This window comes from Trypanosoma cruzi, genomic scaffold (assembly GCF_000209065.1).
Source record: "Trypanosoma cruzi strain CL Brener 1047053516469 genomic scaffold, whole genome shotgun sequence".
Classification (NCBI taxonomy): domain Eukaryota; phylum Euglenozoa; class Kinetoplastea; order Trypanosomatida; family Trypanosomatidae; genus Trypanosoma; species Trypanosoma cruzi.
Genome location: NW_001849544.1, coordinates 176,778 through 199,591, shown reverse-complemented (window position 1 = coordinate 199,591; position 22,814 = coordinate 176,778). Strand labels below are relative to the sequence as shown.

Below are 22,814 nucleotides of genomic sequence, written 5' to 3'. Positions count from 1 at the left end.
TCTACCACCCCTACAAAATAGAAAATAGAAAATAAAAAAATCGCCTCCTCTCTACTCAATTACATGTACGCACAGACGCATAAAAATGTTTCATGTATAAACTGGGCAAAACCAACATAATTACACCGAAGAATACGCAGGATTACGTCTTTTAAAGGCAAACCTATTGCGCCCCTCAACCCTCGCCGCGGTCAGTGGGGGCCGAAATACTGGCATCCTCGGCGGAATCACAGTAGCACCGTGGCCAGCATCGTTTTCCTCCGCTTTTTCTTCTTCTCTGTCGCTGAAATCGTGTAAAGTCTGATTAACTACAACGGCTGAACTCGGTTGCCGTACTTCCGCCGTCAGTTCCCCAATTTTGCTTGGCTGCGTGGCATCCCTCTGCTGAAAAGCGTAGTTACGAGCAGATCCCGCCACGCGTGTCGCAGGGACCCATTTTTTATCCGTGTTCCCTGAGCTGTGCAACTGTGGGGCTTGATGTTCCATCTCACCTCGTGATCGGCACTCACCCTCGCGCTGATCGCGTTGTGGTTGATTTGAGGATTCACGAACGAAATGCGTCTTGCACCATTTTTTCCAGAACTGTTCGTAAAGCCGAAAGGGGACAAATCCCGCTTTCCCCGGCGATGGGCGATGGGCAAAAAAAGAATCTACTGGAGTGGGTACCAATGAAGGAGAGCGCAACCGTGTTTCCCTCCTGGGCGAGGTGCTGCACATCCCACGGGAGTTACCATTCAACGATCCCACGTTCACACGGTTGGCTGGAGCACGTTTTCTTTGCGGTGGCCACACCAAATCCTCTCCCTCCTCCCTCTCCTCATCCTTCCCACGACCACGAAATGCCCGTTCTTGTGCCCCAATGCTAGAATACATGCCAAGCTTCTCCATCAGAAACCTCCTCAGAGTTGGAACTTCCCATGGCCATACCTCTTTCGATGAGACATTATCTTTTTCAACGAGTCGTTCACTTGGCGACTCTCTTCCAGCCAAAAGAGGCCTTCGACGAGGACCCAACTCTGATTGATAAGGAAATAATTCCGAGAAAATCCTGGCATTGGACTTTTTCGTCGCCAGTGAATTCCGAACCTTCTGCGTTTGTGCGGTGCCAGTGTGACTTGAAGAAACAATCGTACCCTTCGATCTCCGACTCATGAGACTCTGCAGCTTCCTTTGACAGTCAATAACTTCCTGCTTCATCAACAATTGACGTCGTTGGCACACGCCACGACGCCTGCCGCCAGCGAAAAAGCAAAATTGTCGCTCCCCGTCTTGTAGGCCCGGTCTGCTAGTTGGCGTTTCCTCATCTGTCGCAAAAGACACTGAAAGTGGCCGAGGTGCTTCCGTGGCAGCAACAGTCATTTGAGGGAAGGGTTCCAAAACTATTTCCTGTTTGCGATCAGGCAGCCCAATTGCTGCCTCTCCTGATATTTTACGACATCTCTTCGTGTGAAGGTGAACCCCATTTGGGGAAGGGAGTTCAGATGGCGATCGAAGAATACCCACGTTATTTTGCGCACATGCATAAGGTGAATTGCCGACTTCAGGCAGTGACAGTGAGGCCCTCTTGGCCACAGTGATACCACGGCCTTCCTTTTCGCTGCCGCTGTAGGAGGTGAGACTAGTGGAATCGCTGCTCTCCTCTTCAACTAAACTCAGGTAGCCTTGTTCTGGGCATGTATGTTCTCTCCACGGTGGTGAATTCTCGCATAACGAACTTGGCGTCAAAGCTGCGCCGCCCGGCAACAACGAGGTGACCGACTTCCTGGGTGTCCAATGCACATTGACGGAGTGGTTTTCCAAATCCTGCACGGGAGGAGAATTGACAAAATCCGAGGTCATGAAAGAAACGGTCGACGAACAAACCGCATTGGCATCATCCTCATCCTTATTTTTTGCCACTTCGGGGAATACCAGTGAGACCCCCGTGCCTCGGCAATATCCTTCGTAAGAACTGTAGACGAGAGAGGCGTCCTTCAGCGGTTCCTCATTGCTCTCCAGAAAACAATTGTCAGTCATCCACATCGTTGCCAGCTGCCTCAGCCTCTTCTCCTCGCTCCGACTGGACACATAGGGCAACACGAGACCCCAGGTGTGTGAAGATTTGCCTCTCTCTGGCAATCTCGCCCTCCGCACATCGTCGCCTTCCATGGACCACCCAAACACAATGGTGTTTTCTACCGCATAGAGGGTAATGGAATCACGTTTCGGCACACTCCGCAGCAGCACGCCAATGACGGAGCTCTGCCCGTTAGACTCCACTGTGAGTGGCAGTCGAAAAACACAGCGGGAGATTGTCGCCTCACTTCGCCCTCCCAGCAACACATGACAGAGTCCAAAATCCTTCATCTTTTCACAGGTGTCGGAACCAGGAACGGGGTCGGGGTCTTTAATTAACTCCTGTGAATTGATTGAGCCCTCGCCATTCCGCCAAAACAACTCACATAAACTCAACGACACGTAAGAATTATCACCCGCCACCACAATGCACCTACCAATCGACTGTGGACCCGCAGCCCAGGCTGAGAATATGCACTTGTGGGCCAAGCAATACCCGCCATCTGAGAGAACAAGACCGCTTCGTCCATGACGCACCAGTTCAAGAGAAGACTCCCGGATATCAAGCTTTCCATCGTCCTTCACCCACACACCGCTGTCATTACGATCAAAGAGAGCACGAGAAATGATTGCGCTACTCTTATCCCTCAAGATAAGACTGTGACCGCCACAGCGGACAACAGAAATATAATCCGCTTCAAGCCTAGCGGTATCAAATAAAGCCAGTGCGGTGGACACCACACCTGGACCCGAAAAACTACTGTTCAAAATATGAAGCTTTGTAGGGCCGGAGGCTGTTACGGCAGGCACCTCATTATTGCCCTCCCATCCCGCCACACCGCAACGATAAACAAAGTCACAGTCAAAGAAAAAGCAATCCCCATCCATTGCAAGATGAACACTTGCAAATTGTGACGATCCTGGCAATCCTACTACATTGCCACCGCATGTGGAAGCCCCAAAAAGGCACTGCGAAAAGAAGACTGGACCTCCTCCCACCACCTCTACAATGTTCATGAACCAGACTCTATGAAAAACAAGGGAGGCGCGCGAATAAATCTTCATCGGCTGCTGAAACACTGCCATAGATGAAAATCCATCCTTTCCCACAAAACCACTTTCGCCCTCTCTATCCGTCAACGAAACAATTGTATCCCTCACAGTAGATGCGCCAGCAACTAAACATGAAGCGGTGTTTTCGATAATCTGACAAGCGTACATGCCCGGAGATAAGCAAAGACGCATAGGCTGACCACTCGAAAGTTTCTGTAGCGCAGGTAACGAAGAGTCAGGCGTAAGATCTGTTGCTGGCCAACTTAAGGCATTATGCATAAATTTTTTGAGTTCCGACAGAGGAAAAGAAGTGCTTTGCAATGCATCAGCGGCGGTTTCCTTTTCTCCCGAATCCATCTCCCTTCTACTAAAGCAAAGAAAGCAGGCCGGATTATCTGTGACGCTCATACATTCCAACAAAACAAAAAATTTAAGGGATAAGAAAAATAAAATAAAATAAAAGAACATGCACAAACACAAATAATAATAATAATAATAATAATAATAAGGAAAGGATGCCACAGAATACACATCTCTTTCGATCCACAGATAGGGACAAATACCCAGCTTACAATTCCACAGCCCAGAACGCTGTTTTTTGTTGTAGTTTTTTACCACCCATCTCTTCTTCTTTCGCTCTCAATTTTACTTCCCAATCATTTATTTTTCTCTTGTTTACTTCACCCATCTGGTGGGAAGTACTGGCGCCGGAGGTTTACTCGACGCTCCGCCACAATGGCGGCCACTTCTTTTAAATCCGTGGATGAATACGGAGAATCATTCTCTGGAAAAAAACCCCACTGTAGTTGCCATGCAGCTCGGCCTTCCTGAGAGGTCACAGACATGCCCCCAGCACTCCTTGAGTCACGGTCATTCGGGTTTATTGTTGGAGACGCGTAGCAAAGCGTCAGTTCCTCCCCTTCCTGTATCTCCCGAATACTAAACGTATGCAGAAATGGCTCGTATAACAAATCAGAAGGAACACCAGCTAAGAGATTGTCAAAAACATCAATTCCGCAAAAAGTCTCTTCTGTAGCCATCGTGTAATAGCAATTGGGCTCCGGATGATGATTGAGTTTGTCTACCAGAGGAATTAAGGTCGCAGCCCCAGCACGTCGCGACAGCACCAAACTCACCCACCAAGCATATTCCTCTTTGGATAGGCGCTGACGCAGATAGGCGCTCAGCGGTAAACCTTGCATGTCGTTATGAAAATACTCCCACAACTCAAGCGCGGGGCTCTTGTTACTCACAGTATGACTTTCCCCTATCGCCCCTAATAATGGCTTGGTTTTATCGCTCCGCAATATCCGTGCAATCTCCTCCCTTTCCAGGAAAGGCAGGTTGTTGCTCGGTATCACCGATTTCTTCAGGTAATTCACATAGCCCGCATGTGAGGGACGCCAATCATTCTCCGATACATCGTCGCCCGCCACCACCAACTGTCCCACCAGCTCCTCTACATACATAAAAAACGACGTTATAGGGTCAGTAGCAGGCGGCGGGCTCGCAAAAAAGATCGCCTCCACGGGTAAACTTAAAAGATACATGCCAGGTAATATGCGCCGGGTAGCCATAAAGGAGCTTCCACGCACCGCACTTTTCCGCCGCGGATTCGTAAACGTCAGAAAGGGTGAGACCACTGCCTTCAGATCCCAAATAGCACTCTGCATGAACAAGACATCATCCGTGTCGGTGAATAACGAAGCATCTGCAGCATTCTGTGAGGGAAGTTTTTCCCCACGCCACCAGCGTCGGTGTGTTGCTTTCGTCAAACCGCTTCGCCAGTGACGCAAAGAAGAGGCCCCCATACCGAGCTCACGGCAAAAAAAGTCCAGCACAGCTTCCCCATCGTTTGTTGTGGAAACCGTCAGTGGGAGAGAAGAGCAAGACGGCATCCCACGGTCACCCTCCACCACGCCGCCGGTTCCAACACCCGCAGCCTCCTTGTAGAGTTGTGCAATAGCGGGCAATGAGCAGTGGAGATTACGAAGAAGTAGCGACGGAACGGAGTGAGACATCTCTCACTTCATCCCTCACATAAACAAAAAAACAAAAAAAAACAAAAAAAAAAACGCAATTCTCACAGCCGTCTGCGTCGTCACTCGGCGCCGACCCACACACTTTGTCCCTCTTCCACAAAAACAGAAAAACAAAGTAAAAATAAAAAAAATATCCAACAAGAAATAAGGGAAAAAAATAAAGAAAATAAAAAGTAAAAAACGCAAATTGAGGGGAAAATAGTAATGGCACGCACATGCGTATGCCGTGCAAACTCAAAAAAAAAAGCCAGACAGGCATGAAATAAATGGCACACCTCAATATAGCACCAGTCTCGCAGATATAATCACCTAAATAAAAATGTGCGTCAAGAGAGAGGCAAGGGAAGAAGACAAAACGAAAAGCCTAATTAAAAATACAATCCGGTGTTCTTCTTAATCCATTTTCTGTAGATTAAAAAGAGAAGGATATTCAGATAGTGGTAAAGTGGTGAAAGGAGTAAAATGTTATATATATATATATATATATATACGTTACGGTTGACAGCAGTTGAATGACGCAGCCGTACAATAAAAGTAATGAATTCAACCCTGAGCAAATAAATCACCCTCAAAACTCTTTTCTGCCCTCATCATTCCCCACGTTTTACTTTTTTAAAAGAGTAAGAAAAACAAATAATAAATAAATAAAGTTTAAGAAAGTTAATATCATTTTGAGGTGGCAGCATACAAAAAATTAGCATGCAATTGGATTTGACTCAGGAGATCCTTTTTTTTGCTCTCATTCAAACTTGCCATCAGCTTATTGGTGGTGGCATGCCAATCTTCTCTCGTTGGTTGTAAAATTGTATTCTTACTGGTAGTAGCACTAGTGGCAATAAAATTAGTATTAGAGTTATTCTCAGCTTCAGAAGCAACAAGACCTGTTCGAATGGACCACGAAGCTAAAAGCCACTCCAGAGCCTCCAGCTCTTCCGCATCCCTCTTGTGTGACGTGCGAGTAGCAGAGGGACGGTCTAAAGGGAAATCTCCTGCAGCAATAAAGTGGCATAACTTCTGTAGTCCCGCTTCGCCCTTGACAAGTTGGGTGAAACTATAAGCTGTGCGTTTGTATACAGAATGTAAAAAAGATTCTCGTGTCTCGTCCTTCGCTTCCCCGGCGTCGTGTACATCCTTCGCCTGCTCTCCAAGGCTCCTCAGTGCAAGAACAAAAAAACGCAGCGCCCACTTTTCCTTAAAGGGCGGGGCATAAGCCGTCGAGGCATCAGGGTTACGCTGGACCTGAGTGAGACTAAGTTTGAGACGGTTTTGTACCGCCTGCGGCAGCGTTTCGTGTCGTGCTGTCAATGGCAAAAAGAATGTACATGGTGAAAAGGGGGATGAAGTAAAAAACAACTTCTTCATGCCACATAAAAAATGCGCGTCAAACGCATTCTCACTTAGGATCAAACGTGGAAAGACAACTACATTCTCCGGCACAAAGGAATGGGTAAAAGAGGAGGGGTAAATCACCTCACACAACACCCCAAGAATACCTGCTTCTCTACCGGCCGCCAACGACGCCACACAAAAAAGTGAAGCTGGATCATAACAAGAGGAAATTCGCCTGACAAAAGTACGTTCCGCGGAATCAGACACCGTGCCAGCCACGAGATCTAGAGCAACATCAGAAACGTGTGTGCCCGCTTCCACGGCATTCCTCACACCCTCCACATTACTTCCCACTGCAGGAACAGAAAAGGCCACGGTCGCCGAGCATCCATCCGCCACACAAATTACAATGGCCCATGACAAAGATGTCCCCTCGCCCTCAGGAGAGAGTGAGGCGCAACTTCTGGGGAGGTACACATGTGTCACCCCCGCTTGACCACCATTCTCGCAGCGCGGCGAGAGGAACTTGCCATTCTCGTCGTTATCCCTCGTCACTCCCTCCTCTTCCTCCACAAAAAACCGCACCACGGCACCTTTTCCATCCTCAAGCGCGGTTAATTTCACTTTACAATGTGCAATGACAGCTGATGACCCAGATGGCTGTTGATTCTTTTCACAATTGTGGCCTTCTGTTCGTGGAGTCCCTAAAACCGACTCTGCCCAATGAAGTTCTTTACTGATGGCAGACTGCTCTGAGATAGCAACAAGTTCCAGTTCCGGAAACACCTCCCCCGCACGAGCCCAAACCCGGGCAGTCACAACAGGTCCATTTACTCCTCGTGAAATTTTTTTGCTCCTCTTCTTTTGATTCCTCCTTGCGCGTGCAAAAGGCAATTGCATTTGTAACAAATGTCCCCAACAACCTCTAAAAGGGCCCTGAATAACGCCCCGATCTCCGTCCTCGTAGTACTGTACCGTCTCACTACCGAATGCACCCTTCTTGCCTTTAATTTTCGGATTTCCATACTTCTTCTTTTCTCCTCTGGCATCCCAAGCAGCAGGGGCATAAACAAGAAAAGGACCGTTCACCATCTCTATTGTGGTCGGCGTGGGGGCCTTCACCTTGCCATTGCCCATGAGAAACTCAACCGCCGACTTCCCACACGCCAGTCTTGCCTCCGCAACGCTGCTGTTGTACAGTTCCTTCCCAAGTACCTCTCGAGAAGCCGCAAACGCCCCAGAATCAAAAAAGCTCGGCAGTCGGGAAAAAACTTCGTGCATACCCGACTCTGGACACCAAATGGTACACTTCTTATTAGCCAATTTTTTGTCATCATCAGCCACAGCAGGAGCGCACGTTGAAAACAACCGAATTGTGTTGGGCTGGCCACTCTCAGAAACCATCATCGTAGTCAGCGGCAAAAACAAAGTGGAATAGATTAGAGGTGGAACAAATGGGTAATGCTGGGAAAAGTCAACCACAATGTGGAGCAATTGCCCCGCGAGCGGGCCATCAGAAGGAGAGAGATACACATTCCACCTCGCCAGAGTGATGCTATCGCTTTCAGCTTCAATTTTCGCATGTGAGCATTTACCCTTTTCTAGCCGTAGTTGAGAATTAATAACCGTGACATGTGGAATAGGGTGCTGCAGGATGTACTGAAGCTCCTTTTCCACTCGGCGGAGTACCGCAGCGGTCCGTGGTGCTAACTCTTCCGTATGAGCACTCTGTTCTCTTCCCTCAGAAGCCTTGTACCTATAAAAAATCGGTATGTGTAACTGAATAAATCCAAGTTCTTCTCTCGTGATATGCGATGGCATCTCCAACACTTTTTGCTTCGCCACTTCACGCGTCTTTTGGTCAGTGCCAAGAAAAGCGGATTCATCATCGAATCGAATCAAACCTGCACTCTTCTTCCCATCATTCTCTCGTTGCTTCTGCTGCTGTTGTTCTTGCTCTTCCTTCTCGTTCACCTGGTTAAAATGTAGCGTCTTTATTTCTGGTCGCAAGCCATTCTTGGAGAAATTGAAATTAGAGCAATCAACAGAAGGATTATAAATGCGCTCCCTCTCCCTATCGCCAGTGCTACTCGGTCCAACCTCGTGCGTAGCTCGTGGAGAGACAACCATACCCCTCACTGCGTTATTTCCACAGAGGCTTGTATGACCAGAAAGAGAAGAATCTATATTGGCTTCTCCCTCTAACTTGACCTCAGTCTGCACGGGTGTACTGTTTCCGTTTCCAGTGCTATCCACCACTCCACGCCGGATTAAAGCAAAATTGCCCTCCTGTTTTATTGCGGAGTCCGTTTGCTCTGCAGCGAGCGTGTTAACAATTGGTAACTGCATTTCTACGTGTGTTTCCTTGATTTCCTCCACGGTTGAATTATCAGGTGCAGTTTCCCCGTTCGCAGAAGTTTCAGTAACCCCGTTTTCATCATCCCTCTTTTCATCCTCGTTTTCCAGTAAAACAATTGAGGCGGGCTGTTTCCTCCACTCCTCTTCCTCCTTTATTTCCTCCAGGTGTTGCAGAAAAAACTTCATCGCCCGCCTTTCCTCCATCTTCGCATGACGCTTGAGACTGCTTAGTGTGCGACGAAGCTCCGGCAACCCTTTGATAATTTCCAGTTGTGACTTGGAGGGAGAACTGACGTCCCCTGAAATCATTTTTTGGCGCAGATTGTTTGCTGATTCAAACCGTTTCTTTACAATTCGCAACTCATCGGCATCGTTAATCTTTCGAAGATATTTGCAAATGAAGGTTTCTCGCGCGGCAGGCGGAAGGGATCGAAGGTGTTCAACGACACGCTCCTTCTCGGACTCAAAGTTGCCAACAAAACCGTTCGCAGCCACCTGCTTCTTCGCATTACCCCTCTTGTTTGTCTCCGTGCATCTAGACTGCTGTTGTGACGAGCTTCTCTCGTCCATCTCCTCCTCCTCTTCGTTCCCATTCTTCTCTACCGTAGCAGGGCCTTCTTCACTGCGCTGTGCAGCGACATCATCAGCAAGTTCCAGCTCATTTCTTGATTCGGTTCCCACCACCACGGCAATGTCTCTCGCGGGTAACTCCTCTTGGCTCGTCGCCCCATCAGGTGCCTTAATACTTGCGTTTGGCATCTTCGATGGGCGTAAGGGCGGTGGACGACCCTGCCTCAGATGCTCCAGATCCTCAAGCCAGAGTGGATACATCTCGACCTGCCGGCTCTGCGCTTCACTCAATACCCTCAGCTCACCACTTGCGTGTTGCTCAAAGACAGGCCTTGCTCGGTCGATGCGGCGGCAAAGCTGCTGAATCCGCTTCGAAAACACAACCTCCTTCTCCATTGTGCGGCTCAATACCCTTCAACAAAATGTATTCCCCAAAATTTGCAAGTCCGCTGCGGAAACAAAGCTGCCCAAATCGTACGTACCGTCCCCTTCCTATTCCCCTCACCCCAATCCCTCAACTCGACACGCGTATCAGCAATTGAGAAAACAAAATTCCCCCTTTACGTAAAAAAAAAAGGATAATAATATTAAAATGTGAACACTGAGCCCGCTTTCTCCACGCCGCGAGTAAAACCCAGCAGGAATAAACCACCAAAAAGACAAGCTCAAGCCTTTAAAGGATTAAAAAAAAAAAAGGAAAAACAGAAAACAGCTACAAAAAGAAGCAGTAAAGCAAAAAAAAAAAAAAAAAAAACACGCATTGCTTTTTGCGTTTGCGCCTTTGAATTCAACGCCGGTGCGTAGTATTGGCACCCCTCACGCCCGTCCTTTCCCTTCGGTGCCCAGTCAAAAGAAATTTCCTCTTCGACTGACAACTGGCAACAACAAAAAAAAAAAAAAAAATGCTCGACGACCCTCAATAAAAACGCTCTCAACAGCTTCGTGGCGCCAACCACACCTAAATAAACGCGGAGAAGAAAACTAAAGAAACCTTCCCCACAAAAGACAGAAACTCACAAGCTCCTCGCACGCTTAACTCATTAATTATTATAACTTTATCTTTTTTTTTTTTTTTCCTTGTTGTTGTTGTTGTTTCCTTCTGATCGCCTTTTAGCACAACCCACCGGTTTATTCACGCGACCCGCATTATTTTCGTCGGCGGAAAGAACACGTACGACCATTCACGTCAGGGAGGTTGTATTCGTTTCATTATCAGAAATTCATTTTCCTTCTCACAACCATCCCCCTTCTCTTTTTTCTTCTTCCTTTTTTCGTTTCTGACATGCTTTCGTTTTCGGTTCCGTTTTTTTTTTTTTTTTTGTTCTCAAACTACAAATATTGCTGGAGCACCTTTCCCTCTAAAACAGCAGGTGGCATTTCCCCGAAGCTCAAGGAAAAACACACCCGAAGAAAAAAAAAAAAAAAAAAATGGTACATGCCGGATGCAACCCATCATTAAGACATATAAAAAGAAGGAAAAAGGGAGTATGCAAGCACCTCCAACACCAAAACAACGCTATATAATTACAGTCATATTTAGCATGCAAAAAAAAAAAAAAAAAGGGTTCGCTCCTTTGGGTCTGCATATCATAAAAGCCGCACATCACCGCAGTTTACGTGTTGCCATTCTTTTATTTTTTTTTTTCTTTCATCTCTCCCACATCATTCTGATTTCCTTCTCGCGAGAATTCTCTCCGCAATTCATCAGCCTTTTCATTTATTTTCCCGTGCCTTTTCCTATCGCCTTACCTGCTCACATCCCCGGCTACTTAGTAACTGCGTCCAAAGAGCACCCAGTGCTTCGCGGGGCGGCTGCAGCTCTTGCAGATACATGTTTTGCCCTCGACAGACTCCGGCTGATCAAACGGGATGCAGAGCGTTTTAGCACCCATGCTTGGGGCACGTGCATCATCCTTCACCTCCTCGCTCTGCATTGCCTTTGACTCCTCCGCACTGTCCTTTTTCACCTGGTCCTCGCACGACATCTCACCGCACCACGGTGCCAACACCAAGCACTTCCTGTTGAGTGCAGGGGTAAAGTCACTCCACTCTGTCAATTTCTTTGTATTTTCCTGACGCTCCCTTTTGGCCTTTGCAAACATGCTATTATGAATTTCGTCCATCAACAATGTCATTGCAGTGGGCAACTCCTTGTCCCATAAAAGAGAGCGACGGCTGCCATCGTGGCGCAAGACAAGTGATATTTTTAATGATGCGAGCTCCCTCGGCCCCAATTCGACACGCACCGGCACGCCCTTCACCTCCCAGTGGTTGAACCTCCATCCAGGGCTGTAGTTATCACGAAGGTCTGCCTTGGCACGGATGCCACCGCTTACCAACACCCTTTCAAGGGTCTTGCATCCCTCCAGCAAGGACTTTCGCTCCTCATCCGTAGTGTTCTTTGTAATACCCACAGGAATAATGACAACCTGCACCGAAGCGACGCGTGGAGGCAGCACCATCCCCGAGTCATCCCCGTGGACCATTGTCATGACGCCAATAACGCGAGTAGAAAGTCCCCACGAGTTCTGCCACGGAATAAGAGTGGAACCATCATTCTTCTCGGGATCCTGGAAGCTGATGTTAAACATCTTTCCAAAATTCTGGCCCAGATTGTGGCTCGTCCCACCCTGGCAACCGCGACCAACCGCGGCGATATACGTCTCCACAGTTGTTGTGTAATAGCCGCCGGCAAACTTCTCCTTCTCTGTCTTCCTTCCCTTCACCACCGGAACGGCCAGCAGTTCTTCATAGACAGCAGCGTAATGATCAAGGATTTCAAGTACCTCCTGGGAACACTCCTCCTCCGTCTGCCACGCGCAGTGTCCCTCCTGCCAAAGAAACTCTCGGGTACGAATAAACGGTGTGGGATGTGAAAACTCCCAGCGAATAACGTTATTCCACATGTTCAGCCTCACTGGCAAGTCACGGTGTGAGCGGATCCACTTTGCATAATATGGGTACATCACTGTTTCACTTGTTGGACGAATAGCAACAGGCACCTCAAGATCCGTCTCACCTGCCTTCGTCACCCATGCCACCTCCGGCGCAAATCCTTCCACGTGATCCTTCTCGCGTTCCAGGCAAGACTTGGAGACAAACATGGGAAAGTAACAATCCTCAACTCCCATGCTTTCAATGCGGGCCCCAAAAAATCTTTGGATGCGGCTCCAGATAAAAAATGCCCATGGGCGAATGATGTAGCAACCTGACACATCGTAGTACTCGATCATCTCAGCCTTCGTAATCACCTCGACGTACCACTGTGAGAAGTTTTCCTCACGCTTCACCAGAATACCCAATTTTGTTTCACCAGTAACATTAGCACCACCGGTAATTGCAGCTGCGGCGGGCTGAGAAGTTTTTTTCCCCGTCTCCTTTTGAGACGTGGAACTCTTTGCCCTTGTGTTATCACCAGACGGGGTACCTCCCGTGGCTTCCGCCGAAAAGTCAACCACCACAAATGGATACTCCAGCTTCCTAAGAAAATCCTGCAGCTGTTTGGGCGTTATCAGACAGCTCTTGTCATTACGGCACGGGTGCAAGACTACAGGGACGGTACTTTCCACCAGCGCCTTGTCTAGCACCAATTTAATGTTCTTTGATTCGTTGTTTACGAGTGCCAGCGGGGTAACACCCCCCTGCACAACGCCCAGATGAGTCCGCAAAACGTCCTCCGGGGCAAAGCGAAGATCTTTAAGAGACAAAGCATCCTGTATCACCTTCATGTTCGTCCTGGTGGTGTGTAATGCCGTCACAAGAACCAGGTCCTCCTTCTTACTCTTCAAAAAAATGTTTTTGGTGCCCGTGCACGGTACGCCAAAGCGCCCAAGCTCCTTGTTGGCTTCCTCCACAGTATGTTTCTCCTCGTGGGAAATTGTAGGCAGATCCATACCAAGAGCTCGGAGAATCTTCAGCATCTCCGACTCGCCCCTGCAATCACTCGCTGACATCGTTCTGGTAGAATTCGTTACCTGCTCTTTGTTGAGAGAAGAATAAAAGAAGAAGCCGGAGGAAAGATCTGCACCAGACACACTCGCCTCACAGTGACGGCGGTAAATCCATCGTGCTGAAGAACAAAAGACAGTACGGTTACTGAAATAAGTATTTTCCAAAGACGATGCCTTCCTCCTTGAACTGAAAGGCAACGTGCACCAACACCGCAGCGCCGGTGGAGAGTGGACGCCGTAACTCATTTTCATGATCAGGGCTCTCCTTTGCAGCGCAACAATGATAACGACAACGACAATAATAATAGTGACAACACAAAAAACAACAAAACCCCCACACTCCAATTCACGCGAAATTTAGAAATGGTGCTCTAATAAAACCCATGCACATGCGCTTATATTTACCGCACTATACATCCAATGGTGTTGAAAAAAGACACACGTACGAAAAAAAAGAAAAAAAAAGGACCAAAATAAAAAAAATGTTATAGGAAGACAAGCAACGTAGTCGTACTCCTTTTCCTCGAGAAATCCCTTTTTTTGCTGTTGCTGTTGTTGTTTTTGTTGTTGTTTTTGTTTTCTTGTTTTTATTTTTTCCTCCTTATCGTTTGGAGAAACAGAGAGATGGAAAGGTGCAAACAACAACAAGAAAAAATATATATAATAATTATTATTGTGTTTTACTTCACAAGAAAAAATTTCGTGTCAGGTCGCATGGTGCGCAGCTCCTCGAGTTTGTTTTTTCCGTGATGCAAATGCCATTCAATGCGAGTAACACACCGGCGTGGGATATCGCAATTGCTGTCAAACTCACTACGAATGAACTTTCGCAGGTCTTTTCTTGTCCGCGGGTCCTCCAACCGCTGCAACGCCCTCAGCATATCACGGTAAAGGTTCAAAATATCCACTTGAACGCCACTTCTTCTTTGCGAACGAGGCCTCTCACTGGATGCGGACGTCGAAGCACCAGTTTGATCCCCTTTTTGTATTTTACCTAACTCAGCCACAGTGGAATCTGAAGCCGGCGGCGAACGCGCAATACCAGCAGCAGTTGCGCTTGTCTGACGTTCCGGGTACATGGGGTTCCCGGCGTATCGTGCATCCTTGGCATACACCGCCTCCCGGTACACCTTTGTCATGATGTCAAACGCAAAATTGTGCGTATTTCCAGCGGCGTCACGCAGCTTATGACGGAGGCAAAAAGAGAGATTTATCATGCCTTCTTTACTGCCTCTTCCCCTTCCAACGCCCGACAAGGACCAAAGTCAACAAAAACAACAATAAAAAAGAAAAGAAAAAGAGCGACAGAGAAATAGGGGAAAAAAGAAAGAAATAAAAAAAATGAAATAAAAAAGAGGCAGAACCCACATCTCCAGTTGGGGCCAATAACTGTTATTTGAATTTTTTGTTCTTTTATTATCACTCGTGGAAAAAACAAATAAATAATCTGGATGAGGGCGTAACCGCAAACATTTGACGCCTCCTCATTACTGTTTGCTTTAGTCGAGGTCTTCATCGTCGTCAACCTCCATTTCCATCAAAAAATCCCGGCCTCGACCCCGCCGACACGCCTCAGGGTGAACAACACTGACACCGGAGCCCAATAACAACTCTGGGGTGAAAGCCATTTCACGAAATAACGCCGCCTCCTCTGTGAGACCCACAACCCGCACCACGGGTCGATCCTCCAGCTGAAAAAGCGCACTGAGATTGGCGTCAAACGCGGAGGCCGCTGCTGCTGACTGGCCGCTCTCATCGTACAACCTTAGAGGATGACGACTATGTGCCACCGTCGTCCATGGAAGAAGATAGCCGGCGTAGTGCCCACCAGACCCAGCAGGCATCGTTCCAGTGACCGTGGTCGTGTTATTAGCCCCTGCGGAGACAACTTCCCATACGGCTCGTGGCGTCCCCAGCCAGCGCCACAGGCCCCTACCAACACTACCTCCAAGACACAACAACTCCTCCTGTAGCTCCCATCGCGTCGTACTTCCGCCAATAGAAAATCCTCCCATTGCCGAATAAGCAACACATTTTGGCAACGACTTGGGTCTCTCATCTCTTTTCTCCTCTTTTACTTCTGGCATTGCCTCTGCTTCAGCTGCAGACAGTACTTCCACATCCTGGAGAGGCAAAGATGAACCAAAACTACTGAACTCCGTACATGTACCATGTAATGTAAGCAGATCTAAGAGCGAACGAAACACGACACAGATAGAAGCGGATCCGACATTTATTCCAATTTGGCTCTTCATAGATGCATCACACGAGCAGCAACTTTGATGAAGCAGCAGCATCGTCCAGAGCAGCCTCCATGATACAAGATTTTCTGACTCCATAAATACGGAAAATGATTCCTCCTCCTGGTTCAATCCTCTCATATTACAACTAAGTGTTTTTTTCATTGTGCGATGCCACACATCAAAAAAAGAAACGGCAATCGCTGTGGCAAAGTTCTCCCGCAGCCACTCCCCACACTCCGGCAAACGCAACACTAGGGCCTGTATCGCCACAATCCGCAAAGCCTCTATGACAGCTGTAACGTCATGACGAGAGGGGTGCTGAAGAAGATGACGTGCAGTGAAGAAAGTCGATCGGCCTCCTGCATGATGTTCAATTTCAGTCAGTGCGTCTGCCACATGATCGTTGTTCCCAGCATCACCACCAGTGGATAAAGACGACCACTTTTCAAGTGCGTCGTAATATCGAAAAAGAGATGTTTCCAGCACGCGGAAGGCTGTGTTGCGGAGGATGGTAGCCACATCGTTGTGCTTCACGACAACACCACCTGCCTGAAGGGCGGATCCTTCAGGCCCCTCCTCGAGTAGACTGGCTGTCTTCTCCGCCTGCACAGCCCTCACAAGACGGCGTGTGGCATGGGAAAAGGAACGAAGAATGTTCACTTGATCCTGCAACGGCACCCCAGGAAAGGTTGCGTCAGCACCAGCAACTTTCAGCTTTCGCTCCGCATCGCCAAGCAAACTGTCACAGAGAGCCTTAAGTACGTGAATCCGCGGCTTGTGAGGCAATAATGAGAAGCAGGAAGGCGGTGGACGCTTCTGTAGCTGCTGTAACTCTCCAATGATGCTATAAATCAATGCCCTGATGCCATTAAAAGAAAGCCGAAGTGGCGAAGAGAAAACACCATCCAAGACGACCGACACAAACTCCGATAATGGCGTGATGAAGCGAAAAATAATTGAAGGATCCTCCAGCTTTAGCAAAGGCTTGACCAGAACCAGATAATCTAAAGAAACCGCCGCCGTCTCAGACGCTGCACTGCAGAAAGAAGTCGGCATTAGACGTAGGAGGAGACGCCTAAACACATCGTCATCCACAACAGGAATTATCAAAAAGGTTTGAGATTCCTTTCCCACAAATCCTGCATGAGGAAAATACTCATTCGCCTCACATCGTGTTGAGTGACACAAACGCACATAAGCTTCACGGACAAAATTGTTTCGCAAAATCAATGGGATTTCACCCTGCCAAAAAATGCAGTCAATCAAATCGTTACTCGCGGAAACAGAACGTGAACCATCCGACAACGTTTTTTCCGGTGTTAGAGCAACACCACCTCCCGTAGCAAGTAACTGCACCATTCTGTCAAGCACCTGATGCAAATCAAGAGACACCTCACGCTGCGTATCTACCGCCCCATGTAGTAATTTGGGAGTCATGTGCTGCAGAAAAAAACCCGGCGAAGGTCCCATAAAGCATCGGCTGTTGGTTTTCAAAGCGGCAAAATCATCCAGGTACAGTGAAAGTTGCGGAAGCCATTCGCTGAGAGGAATATCGGAAATGCAAACCAGCCACTCGACAATTACGGGAAGAAGCGATCGCACCCTTGGGTGCCCGATTACGTGAGGGAGTAGCGGTTGCAAAACGCATCTCGCGACCTTGCCAAGATCCTCCTTGGATATACCGCTGCGCCTGGCCCAGCCACCGCCACCACCAATTGTGCCACCCGTCCAGACTGCGAATCCCAGCCCTTTTAAAATCTCCACGCCCAGTAAGGGGTGCAGAATGTCACTATTTCCTCCATGACTACCGCGTTGGTGCCCGAGTAGAATCGTCAAGACAGTGTCAACGCTTCCAGGCGTCTCCCAGCACCGAGTTGGTGAGTTTTCAAGTAGACGTCGAACATCCGTCGACAGGGCATTGAGGGTCAAACGGGTCGTTGTCTTTGACGGCCCAGACGGCCTGCTTTCCGTGCATCGACTGCCGTCCGCCGAATCGCCGTCCGCAGGGAGATGGACGCAACGACGACCACCGGTGCTGCTGAAAGGGGCAACAACTCCAATCAAATGCAAGCACCACCAAGCAGCACGCTTCATATTTTCCCCTGAGGCTGCAAAGAGAGAGAAAACAATATATATATATATATATATATATATATAAAGAAAAAAAATAAAAACAGCACAGAAGACAAGAAATCCGCAGGGTGCGTCACCATTCGCAACCACAACAAAAAGAAAAAGTAAAAAAAAAATAGTGTCAATCGAGTTTCCCCCAAACCCAAAAGACGCCCATACTTTGTGTGATAAAACCAAAACTGTCAATCTATCGCACTCTTCTTCTCTCATACCCTCCGCAGAAGAGCACAAAAAAAAAAAAAAGGCAAGAAAAAAGAAGAAAAAAAGACACACAAATATCTAATAGCAGGCAAAATAAAAGTACCGAATGGCTATGCCCCCCTGGTGAAGAAGATGATTCTATTTTAAGAGGCGCATAATCATACCGCATCACTGTTTTCAAAAGATTCATTTATATAAATGTTAGTTTTCTGTCTGCAGTGAAGTTGTCCGGTAGGACGATGCACCATATTGGCTTACATCAGTCAATATTCCCATCATTTCGGCTTGGCGCATCCATACCTCTTGATGTTTGCGCATTACACCCCTCTGAACTCTATTGCTGCAACTGTGATGCTCATCCGTGGCTTCCCTTGGGAGCAAATTGGAAAAGCGGCCAGATGACGACGACGAGCCTGAAACAATTTCTCCAGATGGCGACAAAGAACAAAATTGCGTCCGAGGCATATGCTGAGAACGAGAACGATGATGCCGTGGTTGATTCGGTTTCCCGTGCCCAGAGACAGTAGCAGGCACAAACGACGATAACGTCCCTCGTACCGTACCCGTTCGGTCGGCACTGTGGAAGTGCAACACCCCATCCTCCGTTGCGCATAGAGCACCTCCGCTGCGAGGTGCAGCCTTGGGCGAATCCAAAACAGGGCCATTAGAAATATCGTCAGCAAATTTTTCACCACCCAAAGATGTTGACGACGCCCGAACTCGGCAAAAAGACGCTGGCGAGTTTCCCAAAGATCCAGGTGTCTTCGGTACCGGTTCATTGCGCAGCTCCTGATGCAACTTTTCTCCTTGACGCATTTGTAACCGCAAGAGCGTGCGTATTGCACTTTCCTTCTCAGCAAGCTCCACCCGCACACTTTTGAGTTCCGACCGCAAGGCGTCAAGAGATTCATCCTGAGCTCGCTGATTCAGATCACGCTCTTTGCGAACACCTCGCCGTCGTTCCGGAGACGCAATGTTACGCCACTCTGCCTGCGTCAAGTGATTCTCATGTGCTTTTTTCACTGCTTCCAAAGTCTCCATAAGCAACGCGTCCAGCGAATTCCCAAATATTTCCGTCTGCTGCTCCATGTGTTCTATCAAACGCTCAAAATCGCAAGTGCGCGCCCCATGCAAAGTGTCAACATCATCCCCGGTGGCCTGTGTCGCCACAAAAGGCCCTTCACTGGCCCTTCTTGCCGGCTCCTTGGATGAATCACCGGCAGAACGCCATTCCTCCTTAAGTTTCCTAATGGTCTCATTGCGCTCCCCCAAAATAGCCTTTAGCCGCGTCATTTCTTCTTCGGCTGAAAGCAGCAGCTTCTGCAAATGTTGCGCTCCCTTGTTTTGACGCCCCACAAGTTCATTCCGATCGGCACGAACGACCTCTAGCTCCTCCGTCAGCTCAGAATGTCGTCTCTGAAGTGCACTTGCCCACTCTACCAACTGAGACACACGCTCTTGGGCGCGACTCACACAATCAGTGATGGAGTTCCCGTCGTTTATAGCAGTCAACTGCCCATCAAGCTGCTCGTCTTCAACTGGTGGGAAGTCCCACACATCATAAGATGATTCCGGATTAAACTTCAGCAGCACGTCTAGTGACTGCATCAATTGACGAAGTTCCTTGTCAACATTCGAAAATGTTGTTTTATTCACATCTCTCCCTCCCAAAGCTTTTGCTGCATCTATTAGCTCTGATGCAATCCACTCATGGCGCGATTCACCGCGACGCATTGCAAGCAACACAGCTCGAATTCTTCGTTCCGTGTCCTCACGCGAGACATCAGTTAATGCTGTTCCATCTCCAATGTCACCCTTATATATCGCTGTCTTGTCACTTCCATCAATGCTGCTCGTATTCATCATGCTCGCGTCGCACGGCCGCAGTTCCGACTCGAGTTGCTCCAATTGTTTCTGCAATCGCTGGCCCTCCTCCAGATGTTCCGTGCAAGTAGCCTTCAAACCCAGGACTTCCATCTTGGCTGCTGCCAACTCAGTCTCCAGAGCGCAGCACCGCTTCCTGGAAGCCTCGAGATCCTTTTCGCTTTGCTCAAGTTTCTCGGCTGTGCTGGAAACATGTCGATGAACCTGGCGCAGGACAGCCGCCAGCTTTTCCTGTCTATTCTTTAATTTATTTTCCTGCAAAAGCCACTCCTCCCGCTCAGCCGCCTGCTGCTCCTCTTTCGCAACAAGGCTCATTTCTAATTTTTCACTGCGAATGACCTGAGTTTCCAATTCCCTTCTGAGATCCTCGTGCTCTGAGCGGAGACGTGCAATACTCCTTTGCAGTTGTTCACATTCTTTTTCTAAAAACCATTGATTCTCCTTTTCGGCCGTCTTTTTCGGCGACTCGTCCTGGTACACCATTTTTTGACTGGTGGAAGCGACAAAACGGCGCCCTTCTATTTGCTTTGATGCCTCCTCCTCTTCCTCATTCTTCTGGTCCCCTTTTTTGCCCACTTCCACCTTCTGACTCACGGAGTAAATTTCTCCCTTAGACACTACACGCTGGGTGCGTATATCGTTTAAACAATGAGAAAGTGATTCAAGTTGCGAGGGGCCCTTACCATCTGGTGTTGAAGCCACACGTTGCTGCAGCAATGTCCGTGCTGTCTTACAAGAGCGGAATTCATCATCATCATGATCAACATTTCGATTTTCTACCGCCATCTGTTCCTCGGCCAAAGCACAGCGGTGTTTCCAAAACTCGGCTTCCTCTTCACACATTTTACCCAAGCCCCGATCAATAAGAACGCTAAGAAGTACAGGCTCTTCATCGGCCTCCCCATGGGTTTCTCCGTCATCGTCCAAAACCCAGTGTTTTTTTGTGGCATCGCACATTCTGCTGTTGCGAGGTACACTTGTTTGTTGCGCTTCACGCCTCTCCCCCTCTGTTACATCGACAGACGACGGACAAGGACAAGAGAGAGAAGAGAGCTGAGCCTGCAGCGTTTGTTTAAAGCCATCAGACGAAAAAAACGAACTATCTTTTCGGTATTGAATGGGGCGCTTTTCTTCTTGTTGGCTATGATAACTTCTGTTGATACCAGCAGGCATGAGGGGTGCCTTCAAACCTCCGTTCGAAACGCAATTTACGTTGGTGCAATCCGCAAAAGGTCGCACGTGGCGTAAGCCGGGAGAACCTGCTAAAATCTCAGATGATTCCCGCCGTAATTTCGACCCCAAATCGTTCTCCATTAGCAGCCGATCGCCGTTCTGAGAGGCGGAAGCCTCGTCCAATTTTTTTTTTAACGTCACCTGAGAAACCCCTCTAGTCTTGCTTGTGCATGCGTTGAAGCTTTTCGCGGCGGCACCGTTGCTCTTGTAAACCCGCGTTGGAGAAAAATATTCAGGGCCCCCTCTCGCTTCCGTCGCCTCCTCGCCTCGTCCAGTGGCCGTTCTGGGGCTGCGGGGGCAGCCGCTCACACACGTGGGTGATTTTTGCGCCGGTATCGCACCCTTCCCCATTCGTGAAGTCCGCGTCTCAACGGCACACAAAACACCAGAAGACTCACACAGTCGAAAATGCGACTCCTCGTCGCGCGGCAAATTTCCAGGCATTTTGACGTCGCCCTCAGCGCTACTGACGCTCATTGACAGATGCCCCCGTTGCGACAGCAAAAACGGCGTTGGCGGTGACGGACCCACAAGGACAACAGACGGCACGCCGTCAGAGCCGGATGAAGACAACCGGAGCCGCGGCTGCAAAAACGGTGACAGGACCTCGTCTGTGACGAGGGCGGGTTTGTTGCCGCGCGGTTGAGCCACTAGTGCGAAATCCGAGCCTGCACCACTCATCGCCCGCCACCCGCAACGCCAAACAGGAATTTCCACGTACTCTGCTTGAAGCAATTGCCTAACAGCAAACAGAACAAAAAGCCAAAAGAGCGCAAATCCCACAGACACACACACAAACACTCCATCGAATTCGCTCCAACCCCGTTCATTCCATTTCCCCCCAAAGTCATACATTTCAACTTGAGAGGTACAATAGATACAAAAAAATATATATTCCCCCCCCCCTCCCCTATACTAACCCATTTTCTTATCACTGACGATACCCCCCACACACACCTCTCTGTCTCGCTCTCTCTGTCTACAAGAGCAACACATCATTCATTTTTTAGCGTCACACTTTTTCCCTGTCCGCCCCTTCATTTTAGAGAGTAAGTGGACTCCATGCGCACACACACAAAAATGCACGCTAATATATACAATATAACACCCAATAGACTAACTGGTATTCATCCTGATCCCTACGGGTGCCAAGGTTGGTTTTGGTGGTAATAACGACTGCGTCAAATTCCCCTTTTCTTTTTGCTTTTGCTCATCCAGCCAATTTTTTCTCTGAGCCTGTACCTCCAGCTCCCGGCGACGCACGGCAAGCATCGCAGCTTTTCGTCGCCACCATGAGAAGTTCTCATAAAAGAAGCGATCCTCAAGATGAAAATCTTCTGTTTGTCCGCCATTACTCCATGGAGCACCAACCGGTGCGTTAGCATAGGGCCAGAAGCGGATGCCGGTTTGGTCCATCAGGCAAGTCCGCCACTCCCACTCCTCGTCGCGGCAAAAGAAGAGTGCTCTGGCAGGCTCTGTCATGTGACACTTCAGAAGTGTGGCGCTCTGTTGTGGACAAAGACGAAATGACGCCTCGCTTGCCTGCATAAACGATGTAACCGTTTGTACATCTTCTTCCACACACTTCAGCGGGTTTGCGCGCCAGTAGTAGCAGTCACGGCTAGACGTCACTGCATCTTGAAGCGAGGGCAGAGCCTGATAAAGTGGCGCAAAGGCCCTAAGAACGGGAGCAGGAATACCATCGCGGAAAATGCCTTCCAGAGGCTGCTTAAACTGATCCATTCAATATTTTTTTCCGTCCT

At 48.6% G+C, this 22,814-nt stretch overlaps 8 protein-coding genes across 8 annotated transcripts, besides 15 other annotated features; all 8 read right to left on the bottom strand.

Annotated features, from left to right (window-relative positions):
• Positions 1-22,814: part of a sequence feature (heterozygous, Esmeraldo-like haplotype) that runs on past both edges of the window.
• Positions 121-3,576, bottom strand: Tc00.1047053509805.160 (hypothetical protein, conserved; the record flags this gene model as incomplete). The annotated part of the gene is made up of 1 exon (XM_814859.1): positions 121-3,576. One exon carries the CDS (start codon positions 3,574-3,576, stop codon positions 121-123), a length of 3,456 nt encoding a protein of 1,151 aa, XP_819952.1.
• Positions 3,588-3,616: a microsatellite.
• Positions 3,789-5,129, bottom strand: Tc00.1047053509805.150 (hypothetical protein, conserved; the record flags this gene model as incomplete). Its single annotated transcript, XM_814858.1, has 1 exon — positions 3,789-5,129. The coding sequence occupies one exon, from the start codon at positions 5,127-5,129 to the stop codon at positions 3,789-3,791; it is 1,341 nt and encodes a 446-aa protein (XP_819951.1).
• Positions 5,151-5,183: a microsatellite.
• Positions 5,249-5,331: a sequence feature (T-rich).
• Positions 5,617-5,640: a microsatellite.
• Tc00.1047053509805.140 (uncharacterized protein) lies at positions 5,817-9,803 on the bottom strand (the record flags this gene model as incomplete). The annotated part of the gene is made up of 1 exon (XM_814857.1): positions 5,817-9,803. The coding sequence occupies one exon, from the start codon at positions 9,801-9,803 to the stop codon at positions 5,817-5,819; it is 3,987 nt and encodes a 1,328-aa protein (XP_819950.1).
• Positions 10,091-10,161: a sequence feature (T-rich).
• Positions 10,447-10,482: a sequence feature (AT_rich).
• Positions 10,655-10,732: a sequence feature (A-rich).
• Tc00.1047053509805.130 (prolyl-tRNA synthetase, putative) lies at positions 11,177-13,609 on the bottom strand (the record flags this gene model as incomplete). Its single annotated transcript, XM_814856.1, has 1 exon — positions 11,177-13,609. The coding sequence occupies one exon, from the start codon at positions 13,607-13,609 to the stop codon at positions 11,177-11,179; it is 2,433 nt and encodes an 810-aa protein (XP_819949.1).
• Positions 13,633-13,686: a microsatellite.
• Positions 13,805-13,840: a sequence feature (T-rich).
• Positions 13,898-13,935: a microsatellite.
• Positions 14,007-14,032: a sequence feature (AT_rich).
• On the bottom strand, positions 14,038-14,574 carry Tc00.1047053509805.120 (hypothetical protein, conserved; the record flags this gene model as incomplete). The annotated part of the gene is made up of 1 exon (XM_814855.1): positions 14,038-14,574. The coding sequence occupies one exon, from the start codon at positions 14,572-14,574 to the stop codon at positions 14,038-14,040; it is 537 nt and encodes a 178-aa protein (XP_819948.1).
• Positions 14,625-14,713: a sequence feature (T-rich).
• On the bottom strand, positions 14,857-17,694 carry Tc00.1047053509805.110 (hypothetical protein, conserved; the record flags this gene model as incomplete). Its single annotated transcript, XM_814854.1, has 1 exon — positions 14,857-17,694. One exon carries the CDS (start codon positions 17,692-17,694, stop codon positions 14,857-14,859), a length of 2,838 nt encoding a protein of 945 aa, XP_819947.1.
• Positions 17,729-17,757: a microsatellite.
• Positions 17,963-17,999: a sequence feature (T-rich).
• Positions 18,136-21,906, bottom strand: Tc00.1047053509805.100 (hypothetical protein, conserved; the record flags this gene model as incomplete). The annotated part of the gene is made up of 1 exon (XM_814853.1): positions 18,136-21,906. The coding sequence occupies one exon, from the start codon at positions 21,904-21,906 to the stop codon at positions 18,136-18,138; it is 3,771 nt and encodes a 1,256-aa protein (XP_819946.1).
• Tc00.1047053509805.90 (hypothetical protein, conserved) lies at positions 22,168-22,794 on the bottom strand (the record flags this gene model as incomplete). The annotated part of the gene is made up of 1 exon (XM_814852.1): positions 22,168-22,794. One exon carries the CDS (start codon positions 22,792-22,794, stop codon positions 22,168-22,170), a length of 627 nt encoding a protein of 208 aa, XP_819945.1.